Here is a 26660-nt window from a genome sequence, read left to right on the forward strand (position 1 = left end):
GGACCGCCCAATACCAGACAAAACCTATGGACTAGAGAGGCGCTGTGTCTGGGAGAAAGCACATTTTTGTCATCTAATACAATACCTTTTAAGTAATCAGAAGTGATGATATTGCCGCTCATCTGTCACAGTACCAATTGGACCTTTGATTGGCCGCTGTGGTCTGGTGGCTTGAACAGCTCATTATTGGATATTTATATGACGCACCATTGAAGTCACCTGACTGCTGCAGCCAATCACAGACTGCAGTAGTTCTAGGAAAAAGGTGGCGTCCTCACTGTGGCGTGGCTTGCGCTGGCTCCACGGTGGCGACAGCAGTTGCTTATCAGAGAGTTTTTAATTTTCACAGAACCCAAACATTGTATTTTGCCCAGAGAACCCCTTTAAGGGCTAAAATACCTGTGGGAAAAAGGTACAAAGTTTAGCGCACCCCTCATTAGTGCAAAAATGTGACTCTTGATTTTTCTGTTGTTTTTTCTGGTTTCCCGCAGGCCTATGAGTTTGCCATAAATTACTCTGGCAGTATGTTCTAGCGCAGGGTATGTCAGCCCATGGAGTACATTTGACGGTCTGGTGCGTGGATGATCATACGTGCGTCCACGTTTTATTGTAAGGTGCGCTCAATGTATGGATCCTGTAAAGTGACTGATCTACAAGGATTGTGCAATTCTCTGTGCTGCAGGTTGAGACACACGTTGACAAGGAGCGGGTGCGTTACTTCCATGATGACGACCATCAGAGTCTTCAAGATCTGGTCAAGAGAGAGAAGATGGGAACAGCCGAAGACCAGAACAAGCTATACCTGAGAATGGCAGCCAAGGTACTGGAAATCCTAATGAGTATTTTAACTACGTGATCACCTTCCCTTTCTTCACTAGCTGTGTCTGGACTTAGATTTTATGATGATCCATATGTCAGCCATAGCGAAGCACCTCACGGCTTATAATATTGCATGTAGTGGGCTGTAGCGCTAAGCTATACAGCCTTGTAGGAATATATGAGATTGTGGAGTTTGGTTTGGGAGTATCGCGACCAGTCCATAGACTGATTTCTAAATTTGGCCCAAGGTTTGCAAAGATCAATCTTGCAAACCATGTTGTGATATCACGTAGTATCACAGTCACGTGCATTACTACGGAAGGGAAAAGTTGTGACTCTGGATGTCTTGTAGCAAAAATTAGAGTTGTGCTGTGTGTAAATCAGAGTTTGCTTCAGACATTAGTAGCTGACGGAATTAGATTTCAGGCCTGTGGCTGTGAACCCTCGAATACCACCACCGACTGCTGGGCTAAACCTCCATTTTATTTTGTTAAGTGAGCATATGCTTGGTGTCAAGGAAGAAATAGGACATCTAAATTCCATCCTGTGCAAATGTTCTCCACCAATGTGTATAGTATATTTGTCGTCCTGGCAGAATTCTATTTGGGACCTGTGAGGGACAAAGTACAAGTCTCTCCCCTCCTGAAATGTGCCCCCTCCCTTTACATTCCCAAAGGTGATAAAAAGCCATGCAGTGTTTATCTTTAATTAAAAAGCTAGAAATAACCCCCCCATGCGACCATATTATTTAGCCACCTGTAGTACTCTGGATTATGGAGTTATAAAGCATAGCTAATAGGAATTACATACAGTAGGCATATTTGGTCTCTGTGCGCAGATAAAAATCCAGTAGAATCCAGTGGCGGTACAGCCAACCCATTCAGGGCTTCAGGCGCAAAGTTATGGGCCAGCCACGGTTCTGGAAGAAATTCTTATTTTCAGACATGGGAGGGAGGGAGGCAGCCCAGCCCAGGGGAGGCAGCAGAGTGTGGGAGGTGACAGCCTAGGAGATAAGAGACAGCTGCTCATTTGGAGTTGAGTTTTCTAATAGCCAGAGGATGCGTTAGCTGACGCAGCCAGGAAAGCCTGTACCTAAGATTTGGACCTGTGATCCACATATGACGACCTCTGTAACATAAGGGGTACATGGAACGTGGGGGCACTGTTACTGGTTTGGCTTTGAGGCCCAGGAAGTACGGCACAGCATACCACCTCCTGATATTGAATTTCTCAGGAGGGTAAAGTTTTTTCCTTGAGGAGCATGCCAAGCTTAAAAATAAAACATCTGAGATGCAATTGAAGTGTAGACTTTCAGGTTTAATTAAGGGGTTGAGCAAAAATATCCTGTGTGAACGTTTAAGTCAAAAGTAATTGGACAAATTAACTTTACCATAAATAAAATGTTTATTTCTAATGTGTTGTAGAGAATCCTTTGCAGGCAATGACTGCTTGAAGTCTGGAAGTCGCCAAACACGGTGTTGACAAAACTTATGTCATCGACTTAACTTTAAGTAGCCTGTTCCAAGAGGGTGAAAGCTGTGACTCTGTACGTCATTGGTAGCTCTAGCGACCCCTCTTTCTTCCTTTCGGTATTGCATACCCATTTAGTATTTTCATGTTCCAGAAAAAGAAAAAAAAGCAATCCGCAATATAATGGCGGTGTAAAGTAGCAATACAGAGAGACGCATCAGGGTGGCGATAAGAATGATTTTGCATACCGCGGCATCTCCTCGTGCAGTGTTTGTGTGGTTATTGCATATGGTCACGGCCCGGTTAGGCTAATCGCTTCTGACTGGTGCCAAATGTGTGAAATCATTGCTAAGTACAGATGTCGGGCTTGTCGTGCACTGGAACGTGTCATGAGGTCTGTGCATGAGTTCTTGCTAAATTAAATCTCTTCTCCTGCAACGCGCTCCATCCGCGACCTGATCTTCAGATTGACCACGTGTACCCGAGCCGCAGATGACAGCCGACATGCAGAATGCATCGGTTTTAATTGATTATTATAGAACTCATCCAAAAATGTCATCCAGGAATTCTGAAAAGCGTCTTTCCTAATAAGTTGGGGGTTGTGTTATGTCCAGAGTACGATAAAACATCAGTCTGCTTAGTAGGGTTCGGCTATGATGTCGGCTCGGTCAAGAATCCACTTGTTCAACAAGTAAAAAAAAAATAGCAAAATTACCTTGCGTCTTCCAATAAGCTTATAGGGGTTGTCCAGGATCAGAAAAACGCAGCTGCTTTTGTTCTTTTCTTTCCACGAAAGAGCCGCATCTGCCCATAGGATGTTTTGTGGGATCGCAGCTCAGCCCAGTTTACTAAAGAGGAACTGAGCTGTACTACCACACACAGCCTGTGGACAGGAGTGGCGCTGTCTCTGAAAGAAAACTGTATAAATAACATGGATGTTTTCTGGCGTTTCTGCTTTTTCTCTGTTTTTAAGACCTTTTCTCTTATTGCATATTTTCATATGACAATTAGGTTGATACCATCATAAGCAGAATAATGCTGGGGATGCACTGAGCTAAAGGATTAACCCCACCTTCATAGACGCACCCCAAATTTTGTGGAGAAAAATAGGAAAAAGCATTTTTTTTTTTTTTTTTTTTAATAAAATGGTGGTGCTTTTTACAATCCATGTGCCTTATTGCTTACCAGGGGTGGTGGCTGCAGTGAAGCTGGGTCCCAGGGTCGCTGCTGGAGGAGACAAGAGTGTTGCGTTGCTGCAGGCCGCAGGCTGGGATGAGGGGGTGTTCGGATGTGCGGCGCGCCGCTGCGGGTGTCTCCAGTGCTGCGGAGACTCTGACGACATTTTGTGAAAGGCCAATGCAACACTCTTTCCTCCTACCGCAGCGACCCTGCCTCACCGTGGCCGGTAAGGTATATCCACATTATAAGATGCATCCCAATTCCCCCCCCCTCAAAAAAAAAAAGTGCGTCTTATAATCCGAAAAATACGGTACATAGACATTTTGTTTCTATGTTTAAGTTCACAGCCTTGGGGTCGCACTGAACCCACCACACTGTTACCTTTTTGTCCCGAGCAACCTCTGCTGCTCTCCATTGTCAGGACAATTTCACAATTGATCAACGATTAACGGAGGATGCTGCGGTTGTTACCACCAGGGCTGTGGAGTCGGTAAGCCAAACCTGCGACTCCGACTCCTCAATTTCCCTTACACCGACTCCAACTCCGACTCCGACTCCCACACATATATTGCTTATATTTAAGCGAAAAATTTATTGTAGTACAATGTGAACCTCAGACATTTAATCATTTTTATGATCCAATAATCAAGATATTTAGATAGAACAGAATATATATTGGTGTACTACCCGGTTTTCATTCTTTTTGGTACAGATACGATATGGATAGACAGATATGGATAAATGGATAGATAGAGCAGATTTCTAATCTGCTTTTGCTATTGAAAACATTATCTATGAGCTCAAAAACCTTTCAGGTGATGCAGTTTTTTTAAAAAGATGATCAGCTTTTGCAGCTGAAAAAGTATCCTCAAAAAACGCAGGAAAAACGCTGTGTGTGAATGTAGCCTTAGATCAGGAATATAACAGCCATTTATAGGACATTTCATAACTTTCCCAAACTCCTATGAAAAAATATTCAGCACATCCTGCATTGAACTACTGTACCCAATTTATTATATATTTTAGGAGTCGGAGTCGGTCCATTTTATACCGACTCCAACTCCGACTCCGACTCCACCAAAATGAGCTCCGACTCCACGACTCCGACTCCAACTCCACAGCCCTGGTTACCACTACTAGGTTGATTGGAGAACTCACAATGAGCCTGTGGTATATATACAACCAATTCAACTCATGGAATATGTTTATATTACCCGGTGCGGTCACTGCCAGATCCACAATAACCCAAGAAAGACTATTAGCTGCCACCACTAATCGTTTATACAAGCCGATTGGACACCTGACATGTAGCATTTGGCTTTCAAGAGTGCGGTTTAAAGAACAAAAGGAACAGAACTGTTAAAATTTATATTTGATCCAGAAAGATAGGCAGTGTTTATAAAACATACAAAATATTTTACAAGGGGGGACAAAACAATACAGCATATACAATTACATAAAATAAAGAGGATTAACAAATAAAACGTACTAAACAGTGGTCACAGAGATTGCTCTGAGCTCAGCGAAGAAGAGCACTTCAGCTGGAAAACGTACAGTGAACATGGATCATGGTTAAAAAGATATGTATCTCCCTGCATCATAATTCACCTTGTCTTTTTATCAGCACCTCAGTTACACCCACACACCTCCCCTTGATGACCTCACATGGGGGCTGTCTGTGGGATGTTCTCCGCCCTTCAGGATTTTGTGAAATCCCCAATATTCACGGAATCTCCGGACCTAACAATCAGTCATTCGATATCATCGTCATATTTTTTATTCAGGATTTTACATTGAAATAGCTGAGAACAGCCATGCGGTTTCCTAATTGGCAACTATTGATTTGGGGCTTATTGATTGGCCTGTCTCACAGTTATGAAAAAACATGCATATTCTTTCCCTATTAGTCCTGAAGTTGAAAATGTATGTCCCATCAGTATATGATCAATACCAACCCCAATATTCATAACTGCACATTGGAGACCCCAAGTCTGGGGAAGTTCTGTCATCATAGCAGCTCATCCCTGAGAAGAGCCTACTCCTCCTCCTCCTTGTATCAAGCAAATCCAAATATACCAGTTTTAATTACCTCTCCAAACCAGGGGATCCTAGCCTCACTGGGTGTTTTATTGGGGTGTTCTCACCTTTTAGCTACAAATAATTTCCTCACTACGCCGTGTGTTAGGCCTGGATTACACATCCGTTTTTACACGTCCGTCAAAATCTGTCGTTTTGCAAGAAAATGGATCCGCCATTTTTTTTGCGGATCCGTTTTTTTTTTTACCATAGACTTGCATTAGTGGCTAAAGCGGATCCGTCCAAAAAACGGATCCGGTTGCATCCGTTTGTGGCAAAACGGAAATGGATCTGTTTTTTCACACTTTGGCGGATGCCAAAAAACGGATGTGTGAAACAGGCCTTAAGCATGCGGTCCTATTTCAAAAAGGATTTTGGATTGTAAGCTCTTTCTCCTTTTGGAGATTCTAATTTTTCTACGACATACGCCAACATTTTTGATTACCCACATTTTGTAAACGAGCTTGGCTCACTTACATCACCTTACAGCCAGTTGGTTTGCAGAAAAAGAACGCAGTAGAACAATATGGGGCAGATTCATCAATGTTTCTTAGACATCACCTTGATTTCAGAAGCCCCTTTAACTCCTATTCCGACACATTCAAAAGTTGGGACATGCTCAACTCATAACTCAATCACTTATGGCAAAAGTATTAAAAAGCAGCCCCGGATCTAACCTGACATTATTTTACATATGTGGCAGATGGTTGTACAGAACGTGTGCCATGTTGATTAGTCTGCCACTCCCTGTACTGTGCGGTGTGTTGATTAATGTTTTTTTTTTTGTACCAGTATATTGACATTTTTGATTTAACGTTAGTCATGACAAAGTGTACATTAAACACCCTTGTATAATTAAGTTTTACCCCTGATTCAGACAGAATCAGTCTCCTTCCCCTCTGGAAGGTGACAATGTGTATCCCCTTATAATTTCAGCGCTATACAATTAGTAAATGTCCAAAAAAAAAATATATATATAATGTGTGTATGTGTGTGTGTGTATGTGTGTGTGTGTGTGTATATATATATATATATATATATATATATGTGTGTATGTGTGTGTATATACAGTGGCATGCAAAAGTTTTGGCACCCCTGGTCAAAATTACTGTTATTGTGAACAGTTAAGCAAGTTGAAGATAAAATGATCTCTAAAAGGCCTAAAGTTAAAGATGACACATTTGTTTTGTTTTTAGGCTAAAAAGTAATACACATTGTAATTTTTTCACATTTTAAAAATTACAAAAAGAAAAATGGTCCGATGCTAAAGTTTGGGCACCTTTGGAGATTTGTGTGCTCAGATAACTTTGACCAAGGTTTCAGACCTTAATTAGCCTGTAAGGGTTATGGCTTGTTCACCCTCGATGTTAGAAAAGGCCAGCTGATGCAGATTCCACAGGTTTAGAAACACATAGCCTCCTCTAACCTTGTGCGAAAAAACAGCCACCATGGGTTCTTTTAAGCAGCTGCCTAGCACTCTGAAAATGGTGGAGGCCCACAAAGCAGGAGAAGGCTATAAGAAGATAGCAAAGCGTTTTCAAGTTGCCCTTTCCTCAGTTCAATATGTAATTCAGAAATAGCAGTTTACAGGAACAGTGGAGGTCAAGATAAGGTCTGGAAGGCCAAGCAAAATTTCAGAGAGAGCTGCTTGTAGGATTGCTAGAAAGGCATATCAGAACCCCCCACTTGACTGCAAAAGACCTTCAGAAAGATTTAGCAGATTCTGGAGTTGTGGTAATTGTTCTACTGTTCAGAGACACCTTATCAAATATGGCCTTCATGGAAGAGTCATCAGAAGAAAACCTCTCCTGCACCCTCACCATAAAATTCAGCATCAGAGGTATGAAAAAGAACATCTAAACAAGCCCAATGCATTTTAGAAACAAGTCCTGTGAATCGTTGAAGTTAAAATAAAACTCTTTGGTCGCTATGATCAAAGGTATGTGCAGAGAAAAAATTGCATAGAATTTCAGGAAAAGAACATCTCTCCAACCATTAAGCATGGGGATGGAACAATCATGCTTTGGAGTTGTGTTGCAGACAATGGCACAGGGAACATTTCACAGGTAGAGGGAAGAATGGATTCAATGAAATTTCAACAAATTCTTGATGCAAACATAACACCATGTGTAAAAAAGCTAAATTTGAAAACAGGATGGCTACTACAAATGGATAATGATCACACACATCAAAATCCACAATAGACTACCTCAAAAGGCGATAGCTAGAGGTTTTTCAATGGCCCTCACAGTCCCCCGATTCCATCATCATTGAAAATCTGTGGCTAGCCCTCAAAATAGCAGTGCATGCAAGACGACCCAGGAATCTCACAGAAATGGAAGAATTTTCCAAGGAAGAATGGATGAAAATCCATCAAACAAGAATTGAAAGACTCTTGGCTGGCTACTAAAAGCGTTTACAAGCTGTGATATTTTTAAAAGGTAGTGCTACTAGGTACTAACTATGCAAGGTACCCAAACTTTTGCATTGGCCTATTTTCCTTATTGTAATTTTTAAAATGACAATATATAATTTTTTTGGCCTAAAATACAGAGAAAATGTGTCATCTTTAACTTTAGCCCTTTTAGAGATCATCCCATCTTCAACTTGCTTAACTGGTCACAATAACAGTAATTTTGACCAGGGGTGCCCAAACTTTTACATGCCACTGTGTATGTGTGTGTATGTATGTATGTATGTGTGTGTGTGTGTGTGTGTGTGTGTGTGTGTGTGTGTATATATATATATATATTGTGTGTGTATCAAGCCCCCTTCCGTAATATATATATATATATATATATATATATATATATATATATATATATATATAGTAATATATATTTCATAGGCACATCTTCCACAAAGCTGTAAAGCTGGAAATAACACAACTTATTGCTCTGCCAGCACAGACCACCCTCTGACACAGACTGCAGGGGGAGCCCAGAATCAGGAACTTCTTTGTCTGGCATGAAGCATCTCATTAACTTAAAAATTCAATCACAGATTAAAAAAAAAAACCACAAGACGGATTTCTCCGACCCAGGTATCATTTTAATCAGTGTAACAACGCCAACCTGATAATGTGGCTCTGACGGGATGATGTGGGATATTACAAATAGTAGTCTGGTGGCTCTGGCTGACAGGATGATGTCGGATATTAGGGGTAGTAGTCCGGTGGCTCTGGCTGACGGGATGATGTGGGATATTAGGGGTAGTAGTAGTCCGGTGGCTCTGATTGGATGATGTGGGATATTAGGGGTAGTAGTCCGGTGGCTCTGACTGATGGGCTGATGTGGGATATTAGGGGTAGTAGTCCGGTGGCTCTGACAGATGGGATGATGTGGGATATTAGGGGTAGTAGTCCGGTAGCTCTGACTGATGGGCTGATGTGGGATATTAGGGGTAGTAGTCCGGTGGCTCTGACTGATGGGCTGATGTGGGATATTAGGGGTAGTAGTCCGGTGGCTCTGATTGGATGATGTGGGATATTAGGGGTAGTAGTCCGGTGGCTCTGACTGATGGGCTGATGTGGGATATTAGGGGTAGTAGTCCGGTGGCTCTGACTGATGGGCTGATGTGGGATATTAGGGGTAGTAGTCCGGTGGCTCTGACAGATGGGATGATGTGGGATATTAGGGGTAGTAGTCCGGTGGCTCTGACTGATGGGCTGATGTGGGATATTAGGGGTAGTAGTCCGGTGGCTCTGACAGATGGGATGATGTGGGATATTAGGGGTAGTAGTCCGGTAGCTCTGGCTGATGGGATGATGTGGGATATTAGGGGTAGTAGTCCGGCGGCTCTTAGAAACCCGCTGTTTACCTTAGATACCAGCGTGCAGCGTCGCTGATCGTTGCTGTCCCGCTGCCACACGCAGCGATGCGTGCTGACTAGCGGGAGACCAACGATCAAAAAATGGCCCAGGACGATCCTGCATCGGCGGGGGGGGGGGGTTGGGGGGTCGCTGATGTGTCACAAAATCAGCGATCTTGCTAGCGATCTCGCTGTGTGTGACGGGGCCTTTATACAACAGAATATAACTCCAAGTAAATCAAACTTCTGTGAAATCAAACTGTCCACTTAGGAAGCAACACTGATTGACAATCAATTTCACCTGCTGTTGTGCAAATGGAATAGGCAACAGATGGAAATTATTGGCAATTATCAAGACACCCTCAATAAAGGAGTGGTTCTGCAGTTGGGGACCACAGACCACATCTCGGTATCAATGCTTTCTGGCTGATGATTTGGTCACTTTTGAATGTTGTTTGTGCTTTCACACTCGTGGTAGCTTGAGAAGGACTCTACAACCCACACAGGTGGCTCAGGTAGTGCAGCTCATCCAGGATGGCACATCAATGCGAGCTGTGGCAAGAAGGTTTGCTGTGTCTGTCAGCATAGTGTCCAGATGCTGGAGGCACTACCAGGAGACAGGCCAGTACACCAGGAGACGTGGAAGGGGCCGTAGGAGCTCAACAACACAGCAGCAGGACCGCTACCTCAGCCTTTGTGCAAGGAGGAACAGGTGGAACACTGCCAGAGCCCTGCAAAATGACCACCAGCAGGCCACAAATGTGCATGTGTCTGCACAATTGGTTAGAAACCGACTTCATGAGGATGGTCTGAGTGCCTGACGTCCATATATACAGTTGTGGCCAAAAGTATTGACACCCCTGCAATTCTGTCAGATAATACTCAGTTTCTTCCTGAAAATGATTGCAGACACAAATTCTTTGGTATTATTATCTTCATTTAATTTGTCTTGAATGAAAAAACACAAAAGAGAATGAAGCTAAAAGCAAAACATTGATCATTTCACACAAAACTCCAAAAATGGGCCGGACAAAAGTATTGGCAGCCTCAGCCTAATACTTGGTTGCACAACCTTTAGCCAAAATAACTGCGACCAACCGCTTCCGGTAACCATCAATGAGTTTCTTACAATGCTCTGCTGGAATTTTAGACCATTCTTCTTTGGCAAGCTGCTCCAGGTCCCTGATATTAGAAGGGTGCCTTCTCCAAACTGCCATTTTTAGATCTCTCCTCAGGTGTTCTATGGGATTCAGGTCTGGACTCATTGCTGGCCACCTTAGAAGTCGCCAGTGCTTTCTCTCAAACCATTTTCTAGTGCTTTTTGAAGTGTGTTTTGGGTCATTGTCCTGCTGGAAGACCCATGACCTCTGAGGGAGACCCAGCTCAAAATGGTGAAACAATTAGAGCAAATTGGGGTGAAACATTTGGTACTCAAGCCCCCAAGAGACAAATCGTTTACCGCATTCGGACAAATTCGATGCCACTGGCTCAATCCTTAATGCTCCAAAAACTGGTCAAACCAAAACAGCCTGTACAGAAAATAATAAACAACTTGTTGCTGAAAGTCCAAAAAAGTCCACGAGAAGAGTCTCTGTAGAATTGGGAATTTCACGAGCTTCCATCATGCGAATCCTGAAATCTATTGGGTGGAAAGCTTATCGTCCACGTCTAATTCATGGTTTATTGGAGGATGATCCAGACAGGCGGCTGCAATTTAGTGAGATTGTGCTTAACGAAATGGAAGAAAATCCAGTAATTTTAGATATCATTATGTGGAGTGATGAAGCTTCTTTCAAATCATCTGGCCACATAAACAGACATAATTGTATTTACCAGTAATGAGAACATGCATATAACATTAGAGCAACAACTAAATTTTCCTGGTGTCAATGTTTGGGGTGGTATTTCAAGTTTTGGTGATTTTGGACCTTTTTTTTTTTTTTTTAATGAACAGTCACAGCCTCACAGGAGATAAGTATCTCGAAATTTTAAAGTAACAAGTTGTTCCCCAGTTACAGCAACAGCCTAATTCAAATGACCTTTATTTCCAACAAGATGGGCCCCTCCACATTATTCAAGAGTAGTCCATGAATATCTTGATGAAACATTTCCTAATAAATGGATTGGCGGAAGAGGCCCACTTGATTGGCCGACACGTTCACCAGACTTGACCCCAATGGATTTTTTTTTGGGGAGTACTCAAGGACAAAGTTTAACCCCTTCACGACCAATGACGCCACATAGGCATCATGAAAGTCGGTGCCAATCCGACCAGTGATGCCTATGTGGCGTCATGAGAAGATTGCGCTCCTGCTGGTCGGGTGACCGGGTTCAATCAAAGGTCACCCGACCCGCCGTTGCAGGGGGACCTAGACTTCGCCCCCCCGGGGATACGATCACTCCTGGTGACCTTTTAGTCACCCCCCTCAGATCTGATTGGAGCTAGCGTCCATGTTACACTAGCCCTCCAATCAGATGTGGAGTTGCGCAATATAATGATGGCTGCTTCCTTTCTCAGCTTCATCCCGTCTGAGGAAGCTGAGGAAGGACGTGACTGACCGCTGCTCTGCCCCGTTTTCGCCGCTGCTGACGCCGATCTAAGTATACACCGGCTCTCCCCCACCGCCTGTTTCCATCCCCCCCCAACCTCCGATCACCACCCCCTGCACTCCTGATTAACCCCTGCCCCCCCTGATCAGCCCCTGCACCCCTGATAATCTCACCTGCTGCTGCCAGCTCCTCAGCCCCTTTCTCCTGTGCCTGACACCCCCTCCTGCCCCCCTCCCGTGATCACCCCTCAGCCCCCTGATTAACCCCTGCCTCCCTGATTAAACCCTGCCTCCCTGATTAACCCCTGCTGCTGCTTCTGCCCCCCCACGCCTGTCAGCCCCTTTCTGCCCCGGTGATCATTCCTCATCCCCAGTGATCACCCCTGATCACCCTCTGCTGCTGCATATCCAGATCTATCTCCTCAGCCCCCTCCTGCTCCCCTGCACCTGACAGCCACCTCCTGCCCCCTGTGAGCACCTCCTGCCCCCTGTGATCACCCCCTGCCCCCCCATGATCACCCCCTGATCAACCCCTGCTGCTTCATATCCACCTCCATCTCCTCAGCCCCTTTCTGCCCCCTCGCCTCTGACAGCCCTTTCTGCCCCCCCCGTGATCACCCCCTGATCAACCCCTGCTGCTACATATCCACCTCCATCTCTTCAGCCCCTTTCAGCCCCCTCGCTTCTGACAGCCCTTTCTGCCCCCCCCCCCCATCAACCCCTGCTGCTACATATCCACCTCCATCTCCTCAGCCCTGTTCTGCCCCCGGTGATCATCCCCCTGCTGCGCCTGACAGCTCCCTCCTGCCCCCCACACACCTGACAGCTCCCTCCTGCCCCCCGCGCGCCTGACAGCACCCTCCTGCAGCCCCCTCCTGAAGTAAAGTTTCACCAAACACTCGCACATACACACGCACACTATAATAAAGCTTTTTTACACATGCACACACACTACACACACAATGTCCCACTCATCCCAGTCATTCCAGTCTCAAAGGGTCTACTCAGTTGAGGAGGCATATGAAATTATTGCCTCCGAAACTGATAGTGAGAGGACCCCACCTTTCTCTATTCCTCCCACTCTTCCTCTTCCAGCGACATAGACTTATCGCCACCGAGATGTCACAGGACGAGAAATCGTCCAGAGCCCAGGGAGGAAGAGTCGGAGGCCTTAGAGTAAGAGTCGGGTACCTTGGAGGAAGTCCCACAGCCAAATGTGACTTTCCCCCAATCTAGTGCTAGTCACGCCCAACCTAGCACTAGTTCTCCCTCCTGGACCCCCGTCCCTGAAAATTTTGCTCCACGGATTCCTGCTTTCGTTCCCCAATCAGGAATCCAGTTTGAGACTGCCAACTTCAGGGAAATAGACTTTTTCAAAGTCTTTTTCTCGGAGTCAGTCGTCAGTCTCATGGTGGAGCAAACAAACTTGTACGCCCAGCAATTTTTGGCCGAGCACCCAATTTCTTCATTCTCTACTTGGAGTCCCGTGGACTCTGTAGAAATGATTAAATATTGGGGACTGGTTCTTCACATGGGGATTGTGAAGAAACCAGAAATTCGCCAATACTGGAGTACTGATATTTTATATCAAACTCCAGTATTTGGCATGGTTATGAGTCGCAGACGTTTTGAGGCGATTCATAAATTTCTTCATTTCAGGGACAACACTGAAAGCCTTACCCGCGATGACCCGAATTTTGATAGACTGTTCAAAATCCGGCCAGTCATCGAACACTTCAGCAACAAGTTTGCTGAAGTGTACATTCCCGAAAGGGAAATTTGTGTGGATGAATCCCTCGTCCACGACAAAGGAAGGCTTCAGTTCCGTCAGTACCTGCCCAGCAAAAGGGCAAGGTACGGGATGAAACTCTACAAGCTGTGTGAGAGTACCTCAGGTTACACTCTCAACTTTAGAGTTTACCAAGGAAAGGACACCAAGATCCAGCCCCCAGAATGTCCACCTGCTCTGGGGGTGAGTGGGAAAATAGTGTGGGATTTGGTCCACCCAATGCTTGATAAAGGTTACCATCTGTACGTTGATAACTTGTATACAAGCATCACACTATTTCAATTCCTCTCTGCCAGAGCTACCGTCGCTTGCGGTACCGTGCGCAGAAACCAGAGGGGTCTCCCTTTGTCGCTAATTGAGCACGTTCTACCAAAGGGTGAGAGCCGAGCCCAATGTATCGGCAACATGCTTGTGGTCAAGTTCAAAGACAAAAGAGGTGTCTTTATCTTGACCACAATCCACGGCCACCACCGTTCGAGGTACCCCAGCACCAGTCCACAAACCGGACTGTGTCCTGTCGTACAACCATCACATGGGGGGAGTTGATCTTTCTGATCAAGTCCTCCAGCCCTATAGTGCCATGCGGAAGGCGATGGTGTGGTACAAAAAACTGGCTGTGCACCTTGCACTGTATAACGCATGTGTGCTATCGCTATGTGCAGGCCAGAACCACTTCTTTCTTGAGCTCCAGGAGGCGGTGATAAAGGCCATGATTTTTGGAGATGAGGACGGAGCGCGGCCCAGCACCCCTGGAACTCAAGTTTCCCGTATGGTACCAGGGCAACATTTTCCCCGTGAGGAGAGGAAAAAAAAAAAGGTGCCGGGTGTGCTATAAAAGGGGGACAAGAAGGGAAACTCGTTTCCAATGCGAAACGTGTCCCAACAAACCTGGGCTGTGTTTGAATGAATGTTTCAGAATTCATCACACGTCCGTGGACTAAACACATCCTGACATTCCACGACAGAACTCACCCACACCAACCTGACATACACAACACCACACACACCAACCTGACGTACACTATACCACACACCAACCTGACATACACTACACCACGCACATCAACCTGACGTAGTGTGTCAGGTTGGTGTGTGTGGCGTAGTGTACGTCAGGATGGTGTGTGTGGCATAGTGTACGCCAGGTTGGTGTGTGTTTGGTGTATACTACGCCACACATACCAACCTGACGTACACTACACCACACCATGCACACCACCCTGACATACACTACGCGACACACACCAACCTGACCTGACGTAGTGTGTCAAGTTGGTATGTGTGGCGTAGTGTACATCAGTTTGGGGTGTGTGGGGTGTATACTACACCACACACACCAACCTAACGTATACTACATACTTTCCATAAGCGACCTGGTGTCCGCTAATGATTGGAGCTAATTTTGCATTCAAAAAGTTAAATGGCGCTCCTTCCCTTCCGGGCCCTGCCGTGCGCCCAAACAGTGGTTTATGACCACATATGAGGTATCTGTGTACTCAGGAGAAATTGTCCAACAAATTTTAGGATCCATTTTATCCTGTTGCCCATGTGAAAATGAAAAAAAATTGAGGCTAAAACAACATTTTTGTGGAAAAAAAGTACTTTCTTTTTTACGGATCAATTTGTGAAGCACTTGGGGGTTCAAGGTGCTCAATATTCATCTAGATAAGTTCCTTTTCCTTGGAGGGTCTAGTTTCCAAAATGGGCTCACTTGTGGGGGAGCTCCAATGTTTAGGCACTCAGAGACTCTCCAAACGCGACATGGCAACCGCTAAATATTCAAGCATATTTTCCATTCAAAAAGTCAAATGGCGCTCCTTCCCTTCTGAGCCCTGCCGTGCGCCCAAACAGTGGTTTATGACCACATATGAGGTATCAGTGTACTCAGGAGAAATTGCCCAGCAATTTTAGCATCCATTTTATCCTGTTGCCCATGAGAAAATGAAAAAATTGATGCTAAAAGAAAATTTTTGTTGGGAAAAATTAAAATGTCCATATTTTCCTTCCACGTTGCTTTAGATCCTGTGAAGCACCTGAAGGGTTAATAATCTTCTTGAATGTAGTTTTGAGTAGCTTGAGAGGTGCAGTTTTTAGAATGGTGTCACTTTTGGGTATTTTCTGCTATATAGACCCCTCAAAGTGACTTCAAATGTGAGGTGGTCCCTAAAAAAATGGTTTTATAAATTTTGTTGTAAAAATGAGAAATTGCTGGTCAACTTTTAACCCTTATAACTTTCTAACAAAAAAAAATATTTTGTTTCCAAAATTGTGCTGATGTAAAGTAGACATGTGGGAAATGTTATTTAGTAACTATTTTGTGTCATATAACTCTCTGGCTTAACAGAATAAAAATTCAAAATTGGAAAATTGCAAAGTTTTCGCCAAATTTCTGATTTTTTTTCACAAATAAACGCAAAAATTATCGACCTAAATTTACCACTAACATGAAGCCCAATATGTCACGAAAAAACAGTCAGAATCGCTAGGCTGCGTTGAAGCGTTCCTGAGTTATTACCTCATAAAGGGACAGTGATCAGAATTGCAAAAAATGGCCAGGTCATTAAGGTCAAAATAGGCTTGGTCATGAAAACCAAAAAGTGTCAGTGATTTGAAAATTTACATAAGACATGCATTTCAAGAAATTAATACCCAAAGAGACTTGTGCAAAAATGTTTGTTGAAGCGCAAGAGGCAGACTTCAACGCTGTGCAAATTGTGATGGAAAACCGTGTGAGCGCCTGCGCTGATAACATCTAAGGGCTTTTGTATTATTGTTCAGAGTAAAATGTAATTGTCAATGTTATGCTTGTGTTAGTAAATATACTTTTATATATAGATCAAAATATATGTAATTATTTTCTCTCCACCTACTTTTGGCCCACCCTGTGTGTTTATATGTATATGTGTAATATATATTTCTTAATTGGATATTTCCCTAAAAGAGTAAGTTCCACCATCAGTCACAGTGTAGTATCACGTTGGCGAATGGTTGCAGGATATAAAATCCCCCTATCTTCCTGCTGTCTGTTTTCTTTCTCTTTCATCCGTGTGGGTGTAATGACAATAGTAATGTCGCGTTTCAGGTAACTTGGATACACTTTGTCATATCACTGAGGAGACAAATGCATCTCCTTAGCTCGTCTTTTCCTCCAGATATTGCTTTTATCGCAGCTTTTAATAACATAATCCGCTTCCACCACCCACTCATTCTTGTGACGGCAGTCTCCGAGCACAAGGTCATTTGCAATCTGTCTATTTCCATAGGAGGACGTCTCGGTGCTGCACTCTTCTGCTGTCTCCGTGTATTACTGCTGAAGCTTCCCATACACCCGTATTCGGGAATTTCATACGCCACTAGTAATCTGATATAATATGCTCTAAATATGCTCTAAATTGATGAGGTTTTCCTGGCTGGGAAAGTGATCACCAGTGTCCACAGCATAGGAGATAATTTGCAGATTGCTGGGGTCTGTCTGCTAAGACCCCCTTATCCATTTGTTAGGACGGAGAGGTGGCCGCACGTGCACGACATTGCTCCATTCATTGTCTGTGGGACTGCCGGAGATGATGCTGTGCTTGGTTATCTGCTGCAGTCCCATTGGCAATGAATGAAGCTCTTTTCTGTGTTTTTAAAGACCCCCATTTTCAGGATCAGGGGGGTTCCACTGATCACACCCTCAGAGATCTGCAAGTTCTCACTTCATCTAGCGGGAAAGTTGCAGCAAGTGATACTTTTTTCTGCAGGAGTAATATAGTAGTACATGTAGCCAATGAAATGTATGAATGGACGATTACAGTCAGAGAAGCTGCGGCCACTGATGCTTTATGGATTCTCCCTGAGCGTGGAATACCCCTCTTTCTCTTTAACATCCATACGCTTTAATAGGACCTGGTTCCTGCTGTACTGCTGCTTTCATTAAACCCATTGATGGCCTGGTGCTGGGTTACAGAGCATAGCTGTTGGGTCCTAGCAATTCCAGATCAGTTCTGCCATTAACTACTGTCAATATCTAAGCCCTGTTCCCCCTGTAACTAGGATACATGTAGATACCAGGATGCCTCAGTTACAGTGGGAAACTGCAAAATTATCTAAAAAAATAATTTGATCTTGAAGCAAATACATTGGAATATAGGAAAAAGTGACCTAGCATCTCCCAGTTCCTGCTGCCTGATCCACAGGCGGCATGATTCCGAAATCGACAGTACGACTGCAGCCGTATTTTACTTTGAAATGTTGTGGCGTTTAAGAGTAACATACTGTCACGGGTTTACTGTGACAGAGAAGAGCCTGAAGACCGTAGCGTCTTATTTCTCCTACTCTTGCACATCACCTTCATATTAAACCATGTACATTTCTTTGGGCAGTGCAGGGGTTACTCTGCTTAGTTGAGAGCTCCTGGACTCTTTCCTGCACTAAGGCTTTCAGCTGTTCACGTTTAGCCACTCCCATCTCCTATATAAATTAGACCCTGGCTAGCACTCATTGTCATAGTAGCTGGAGGCATGGCTGGAGGTTGTTGGTGGTTGTTATTGGAGAAGGCGTTTGGTGGATTTATCTGTGACTGTTGCTAGCTTTTGAGTGTGTTATAATTCCCTTTCTCCTCCTACTTTGGTTTAACCCCATCCTCCACTCTCCTGTATATTCCTCTGTTATATATGTGAGTATATTTGTATGTTTGATATTTCTCATACGCCTGATTGGGGGACACAGGACCATGGGTGTTATGCTGCTTGCCACTAGGAGGACACTAAGTGAACACAGAAAAAATTAACTCCTCCTCTGCAGTATACACCCTCTCGCTGGCTGAGATTTCCCCAGTTCTTGCTTAGTGTCTGTAGGAGGCATTTGGGTCGGGCTTCAGACCCCATCGTTTTTATTTTCGATTTTTGAATCTTTTTCTGTAAATTTTTATTTTTTAATCAACTGAGTGAAGGGGGCGATGGATTCCTTTCAAGGGTCCGCTCTCCCCCGAACCAACAACAGGCGAGAACGCGGAGTATACCTCCCCGTACCCTCTTCTGTGACGACTGGGGCATACCTGATCCTTCAGGACGGCGGTTCCTTCACGGTCCCGATCTTCCCGCACGGATAAAAAGGAGCACTTCTGATGCCCTGAATCAGCCCCATGGCCTCTCCATCCCCCTGTCTATAGGGCGGATGGATTGAGGTATACCCCTTTAAGAACTCCTCCGCTCTGCTGCATCGCTCGGGAGGATGAGATCTGCAGCTGGGTCCCGGACAGCGCGGCTTGTGTGAGCACCGGACTGGAGGTATGGGGTCAGGTCCTGGTCCCTGGGAGAAGCGCTGACCTAGTGTCAGCGGCGGTACATCGGCGCCCCATCACTGCCTCATCGCTGCCCCCTGTTCTTCCTTTCAACCGTCGCTTAGCGCTGGCAGGACCAGAAATTTAGTCCCCGGCTTTTCGGCCGGACTAGGCCGCAATTTACATAGCGCCGCCAACCGTTAGCGCTGCCGCCCACGTCCTTGGTGCTTCTCGCTCTAAACGAGAAGCGCCCTGTTAGTCTCGGGGGCCATGTCTTTTACCTCAGCCTGCTCTGGGATGGCAGCGGGGGGCGCGCACTGACTGACAGCACCTGGCGACGCTGCAGGGCCACCGCTATTCCTCCTGGGGACACAGCATCAGGACTGTGGGTAAGCTGCTTCTACCTTCAGAAGAAAGCTTAACCCCTTCTCTGCTCATTCACATCATCTGCAGTCCAGGCTCTGCCTATAACCCTCTTGGGGGCACTATGTCTCAATCTAAGGAAGCCAAAAGGGCTACTACAAAGAGCACACTGCGTTCTTTACGTCTTGTGCCACTTGAAAGACATCCTTGCCCAGTGCCCAAACTAATCCGTTATGCACTGATTGCGACCTGGCTTTTGCTCAAACGCCATCCGCCGCCGCTGTCACTGGGCCCTCTGGATTTAGTGCCCCTGAGTGGGCTGCGTCCCTGTCACGGTCTGTGGAGTAACTGACCAAGGCTATAGACTCCCTCTGGGACTCCTCTTTAAGTCAAAATGTGCCTTCGCCGACTGAGGAGGGCTCTGGCGACGGCCAGGAACCGTCCACCGGCAGGGGCCGTACTCGTTCAAGGGCATGGTCAGGTCTCTAGAAAGCGGACCCATGACGGGTCCCCCAGTCACGCTCGCACTTCAGCATCTGTGAGCTCTGTCTCTCGCTCTCCCTCTCCCAATGTTCGCAGTGAACAATGGCTCTGAATAAGAGTCTGACATGTCAGTACCCCAGAATCCCTCAAATGACCAAGAATCGCTAGATTCTCTTATAGAGTCAATCAACAGGATTCTGAAGTTGAACGAGGAGAATATTCCCGCTCCGGAACACGTATCGTTTAAAAAGACTAAACGTGTACACAGGGTATTTGCCAGCCATCCAGAGTTTAAGGGCATTGTCCAAAGACATAGGGACCAGCCACATAAACTGTTCTCAGGTCAAAAGCCTATTGAGGCTAAATACCCTTTTGCTCCAGAACTAATGAAGGATTGGTTACAGTCCCCTTCTGTGGATCCTCCTATTTCACGCCTTGCTTCCAAAACGCTCCTATCCATTTCTGAAGGTTCTTCAGTCAGAAACTCCTCTGATCTTCACATTGACTACCTTGCTCGCTCAGTTTTTGAAGCTTCAGGAGCGGCACTCTTTCCATCTTTCTGGCAACTTGGGTGGCTAAGGCTATGGCCGCTTGCGCAGATGTGTTAGTTACTGCCATCCAGGATAGCAATCTTCCTCGGAGGCAGCCAGCGTCGCCAGTCGGATAGTTCACGCAGGAGACTTTGTAGTGGACGCTTCTTTAGATGCCGCCAATTGCGCTGCACAGGCAGCCGCAAATGCAGTCTCCATTAGAAGGGCCCTATGGCTCCACGACTGGCGGGTGGATAACACTTCCAAAAGATTGTTGACTTCTCTGCCTTATCAAACCAGTTGTCTATTTGGAGAGAAATTGGATCAACTAATTTCTGACACTACCGGGGGGAAGAGTAAATTCCTTCCCCAACAAAGGCCCGTTCGCCCATGTCGGAATCAACAGCCGACTCGTTTTCGGCCCTTTCACAACAATTCCAGTTGGTCCTCCACAACCTTCTCTTCTGGATCAGGTCGGTCCCCGCATGGAGATAGGTTCCCAGGTCTCATACAGACCTAACCGCTCTTAGAAACCCAGGCCAAGGGCATCTGGATCTAGGGGAGCCAGATCCCATAGATCCTCTACTCAATGACTTGTTGCGGTATCCGGTGGACACCGACAAAGTACGCGGTCGTCTACTTTCATTCAGTCAGACCTGGCTCGCGGTTGTCCACGACGAGTGGGTCAAGGAACTGGTGTCCTCCGGATATAAGATAGCATTTTCTCCCCCCCCCCCCTCTGACATGTTTTTTCCGGTCCTCACCTCCCAAGACGAAGACAACAGCCTTCCTTCGGGCCGTTCATGCGCTGCAAAGGGACGGAGTCAACATTCCGGTCCCTAAAGATGAAAGGTTCTTGGGTTTTTATTGAAACCTTTTTGTGGTTCCAAAGAAGGATGGAACGATGTGGCCCATACTGTACCTCAAACTGTTAAATCAGTTTGTCAAGGTACAGCGATTCAGAATGGAATCTCTCCGTTCAGGCGTCGCCTCCATGGAAAGCGGAGAGTTCCTAGCATCCATCAATATCAAGGATGCTTACCTTCACATTCCAATTTGTCCATCCCACCAGCAGTTCCTGCGCTTCGCAATTCATGAGGAACGCTTCCAGTTGGTTGCCTTGCCTTTCGGGCTCGCCACCACACCCAGAGTCTTTACCAAGGTCATGGCGGCTGTCATGGCCATTCTTCATGCTGGGGGAGTGGTGGTGCTCCTGTATCTGGACGACCTACTGATCAAGGGTCCAGCTTGCGAGGAATCCTTAGCTATCACAGTAAATACACTTTCTCGCCTGGGTTGGAAGATTAACTTTGAAAAGTCTTCTCCAGCATCGGCTCAGCAGGTTTCCTTTTTTCCTTTTTGGGAATGATCTTGGACACTTCCCGCGGGTTGGTCATTCTTCCTCCAGAAAAGGCCTGAGCGTTACAACAGGGAGCGCAGACTCTTTCCTGACCAGTTTCTCACTCCATACGTTTCAGCATGGGGGTTCTCGGAAAGATGGTAGCAGCGATAGAAGCGGTCCCATTCGCACAGTTTGATCTCTGCCCTTTGCAACATGCGCTGCTGTTGGCTTGGGACAAGATCTCGTTCTCCCTTGACCGTCGGTTCCTTCTGTCCCTGCGGGTCAGACAAACCCTCAGGTGGTGGACATTGAAATCCTCCCTGAGTCAAGGGAAGTCCTTTCTCCCAGTATGATGGTTGGTGGTGACCACCGACGCAAGTCTTCTTGGCTGCGGTGCAGTTTTTCGCCACCACACGGCACAGGATCATTGGTCCATTCGAGAGTCACGTCTCCCCATCAACATCTTGGTGATACGAGCGATCAGACTAGCCCTACTGAGTTGCCACCATCTCCTCGCAGGTCACCCCATCAGGATCCAATCCGACAACACCACGGCTGTGGCGTATATCAACCGGCAGGGGGGTACCTGCAGCAGGATGGCCATGCAATGAAGTAAGTCACATCCTCCGTTGGGCCGAGACCAACCATTTGCCCATCTTGGCAAGCCACATCCTGGGGGTAGAAAATTGGGAGTGGATTTTCTCAGTCGCCAGGGCCTCACCTCTGGAGAGTGGTCTCTTCATCTGGAAGTTTTTCAACAGATTTGCCATCGCTGGGGGACTCCGGATGTGGATCTCATGGCCTCGAGACGAGACGAAACAAGGTTCCCCGGTTCATTGACCGATCGCGCGATCCATGCGCCATCGGAGCAGACGCCCTAGTTCTGCCGTGGCACCAGTTTTGGATTGGCCGCGCCGGTCATGGTACGCAGAATTAGTCCAACTTATCGACCAACGTTCCCTGGCGACTCCCAGATTGCATGGATCTACTCTCACAGGGCCTGATTTACCATCAGAACTCCGGGGCTCTGTCTTTGACGGCATGGCCGTTGAATCCTGGATTTTAGCACAAGCTGGTTTCTCTCATGAGGTGATCTCCACCTAGGAAGCCCGTGTCCATGCGCATTTATCAATGCACCTGGAAGATCTTTTTCTCGTGCAAGGACCATGGTCGATCCCCTCTGGTGTTCTCCATCCCTTCCATATTGGAACTCTTACAATCCGGATTAGAGTCAGGTCTCGCGCTTAGCTCGCTCAAAGGTCAAATTTCAGCTTTGTCAGTTCTATTTCAAAGCAAAATTGCCACCAAATTGCAGGTGAAGACGTTCATTCAGGGAGTTTCTCAAGTGGCGCCTCCCTATAAAAGGCCATTGGAATCATGGGACCTTAAATTGGTCCTTGGAGCCTTACAGGAAGCCCCTTTCGAACCACTGCAGGACGTACCACTAACCTTTCTCTCTTGGAAGGTGGTCTTCAAAGAGGCAATTACATCAATCAGATGAGTTTCGGAATTGGTGGCCCTGTCCTGTCATCCTCCGTTTCTGAATTTTCATCAGGGCAAGGCAGTTTTGAGGACGTCACCGTCTTTTCTGCCCAAAGTAGTGTCTTCCTTCCATCTCAACAAGGATATTGTTTTGCTTTCATTCTGTCCGGCACCGGTTCATCGTATTGAGAAGGCCCTCCACACCCTGGATGTGGTTAGGACTCTTAGATGGTACATCTCGCGGACGGCTCCCTTCCGCAAGTCAGATTCCCTGTTCATGATTCCAGAAGGGCATAGGGAAGGTCTAGCCGCATCAAAAGCCACTCTAGCCAAGTGGATTCACTTGGCTATTTAGGAATCCTATCGTGTCAGGGGCACACCTATGCCAGCGGGGATTAAAGCACATTCTACACGATAAGTGGGCGTCTCTTGGGCCATTCGGCACCAGGCGTTGGCAGAACAGGCTTGCAAGGCCAGCTTGCATACTTTTATAAAACATTAATTCACTCTTAGGCCTCTGCGGATGCAGCTCTTGGCAGGCGCATTCTGCAATCAGCAGTACCACAGCAGTAAGCCAGTGGTACATGGGGTATTAGTATTTGTAATGCTCCCCACCCAGGGACTGCTTTAGGACGTCCCATGGTCCTGTGTCCCCCAATGAGGGGTAGGAGAAATGGGGATTTTTGTGTGTACTCACCGTAAAATCCTTTTCTCCGAGCCAAACATTGGGGGACACAGCACCCACCCTGTTAGCCTATGGGCTTCTGGTTTCGTTCTTAGTTTTTGACATAGTTTATTGTTCTTTGTTTAATACGCCTACTGCTTTTTCACCGAACTGAGGAAATCTCAGCCAGCGAGAGGGTGTATACTGCAGAGGAGGAGTTAACTTTTTCTGTGTTCACTTAGTGTCCTCCTAGTGGCAAGCAGCATAACATCCATGGTCCTGTGTCCCCCAATGATTGGCTTGGAGAAAAGGATTTTACGGTGAGTGCACACAAAAATCCCTATTTTTCATTACCCCTGTTCGCATTACCTTAGTCTGGTTGGTGTACTATGGTACACTACTGCTCCCCTTTTCCCTGGGTGGGGGAAGGGCACAAACTGAGGGTGGATTCATGAGCTAAGGCAAGATACGTGGCCCTGGTGTCTTCACCATCAGAAGTAATCCGTGGAACTGGGTGAGCTAGGGCACCACTAGCGTTTGAGAAATGGAAAGAGCCCCTGGTACTGGGACACCCTAAAACGGAGCTGTGACATATGCGGTACTTTGAAAATTCAGCTGCAAAACTATGTGTCTCGGCTGAGCAGTCTGGTGTTTCCTCGGGCAGACTTCTCCCTGTCCTTTGTTCCTTTGATTTACAGGTCTCAACTGGAATGGAGATATTGGGTAAAGCTACCTGGGAACCGCATAATTGCAGCTAGCAGGACTTGGTGTAAAAGCTACCAGTTATTGAATAATCCATGCCACCGGCGTGGGGCACGCTTCTGGGACTACATGCATTCTTCAGTCATATTAATGCCCAACACAGAAGGACTGGAATAAAAACAAGCGTTCAGTCCTGATCGATAACACACAGCGCGGGGCGCGGGATCACATTTACAAAGTCAATACGTCTTGAGATGCGTAGAAGGAATACATTAACCTCCTGCCGCGTGTAACATTTATCTGCACTTTGTTCTTGTGGCTATTCAATTCGAAACCTAGTTTTTTTTTTTTTGTTTTTTTTCTGTTTTCCTTTTTTCCTGTTCTGTTCACATCCCATCAGAGCCGTCCAACAGTCGTGTGTATTCGGGGTTGCACGCTCACGTGTACAGTCTTATGTACGTTGCTATAGAGAAATAAAAGGTATGCCGTCCCATAGCGGCCCAACGGAGCCCATCCGGATATGTTTGGCGCATGCGCGGAGAACATAAAACCACATAAAGCTCAACCTAGCGATAATCCAGAAAAAGGCAAAAATTAAAAAAAAAAAAAAAAAAAAAAATCCTAATAAGTCTCTGCTGTCAAGCCTGTGTTCCACAATGACTTCTTGGGAATGTCTTTTGAAAATCTGTTTTTTTTCATAATGATGTAAAACAAGCAATTTTATTTTTTATGTGACGTGGACACTGAGGTTTTTTTTATTTTTCGAAGTCTTTCCAGCCGAAATTCTCAAAACTACTGAAAAGCGTTCTGTTCAGTTTTGTCTTGAAAGACTCAGCAAAAGGGCTCAGTGTGCACAATACTAAAAATCTTCTCTCTTCTCAATAAGAGTATTTTTTTTAATTGCCGCCCGTTGCCTAGGTTATCGCCCACCGCTGCAGTCTGATCAGAAGCGGCTGGATTCCTAGGCAAGTTACCCTCACGTGCAAGCTGTTTGTTGTTGAGCTCGCCTATTCCGATGCCGCACTGGCAAAGCTGCGTCTGCTAATTGCATGGTAGAGCGTACGGGTCAGACCATCGGCGCTGCCAGCCCGAGCGGGCAATCTTCAGGAGCGCACCGCCCCCCGGCATGCAGGAAGGTAGAGGAGAGGTGCACTGCTGAAGAGAACTAATGAGAATAATAGCCCTTTAATGAAGTGAAGCAAGATCACGATGACTGCACATACTGTGTAGCGGCTTCTCTTATACAGACTCTAATATAGGAAATCTGTGCGGAAAATAAGTCTTGTGTTTTATACCATCCATCAACTATGTCTCCCAGGAGGTCCTTGTATTGGTCATGGTCAGATGAGTTTGTCTCAAGGGGGACCCCTGAGGTTTGCTGTACCACTTACTGGGAAATGCCATGGCTGTCAGGCATGTCTTCCCTAGAAAAAGATGTGGCTCACAGGCTTCTTTCATTTGTAGGTGTGGGGATTGTTCTGTCAAGCTTTGACGTTCAGACCATTGACTTTAGGGCTTAAGTGTCCAGGATATTGTGAATCCAGTGACACATACTTAAATGCAAGCCTAGACTGAAGAAAATGAGCAGAAACAGGTTTAAGATTTCCCTGGTGGGCTAGGGTAAGGGAGTTTATTAATCCCACGTTTTCTGAGTAGTGGCCTAGAGCGGCAAATGGACTTCTGCCCAGCTTAGATAGTGGGATCGTTTAGCAAATTAGTTACAGCCAGCTTCCCTGGTGGCCTAGGGTAATAGAGGGTGTTAATGTCAATTTATCTTGATGTGAAAATCTGCTTCTCTTATAAGACAGAGGAAGGTTTTAATGTCTGTTTGCCTCGTGCTTCACTGTAGTGGAGGGTGTATTACCTGGTGGGCTAGGATAGTGGAGGGGATAAAGGGGCTATGCAGTTCTGCTCACTTTCACGTAAATCTGCTGGAGAAGCTTTGAATGGAAGAATTTAGAGCTTCCGTTGCGGAGATATTCACAGTTGTTTCTTGTGGAGGGAACTCTGCAAATCTCTGCTTGTAGTTCAACTCTGCATTTCTTCAGAGTCTTCTCCGGGGGTGTTCACTTTCATCCCTCCCTCCCATATGCTGCCAATTACACCTCAGCTTTCTCTGAGACTGCTACATCAGCTGCTGAG

The 26660-nt window shown here is 46.0% G+C and overlaps 1 protein-coding gene across 1 annotated transcript in view; it reads left to right on the plus strand.

Moving 5' to 3' along the window:
- The window catches only part of CWF19L2 (CWF19 like cell cycle control factor 2), a 193626-nt gene that overhangs the window by 116055 nt on the left and 50911 nt on the right, over positions 1–26660 (plus strand). The window contains exon 12 of the mRNA XM_073583021.1: positions 683–820. Within this exon, the coding sequence (XP_073439122.1) occupies positions 683–820 (138 nt within the window). The remainder of the gene's footprint in view (positions 1–682; positions 821–26660) is intronic.

Source organism: Dendrobates tinctorius, unplaced genomic scaffold, assembly GCF_039654945.1.
Source record: "Dendrobates tinctorius isolate UK_male_01 unplaced genomic scaffold, ASM3965494v1 ptg000075l, whole genome shotgun sequence".
Classification (NCBI taxonomy): Eukaryota; Metazoa; Chordata; class Amphibia; order Anura; family Dendrobatidae; genus Dendrobates; species Dendrobates tinctorius.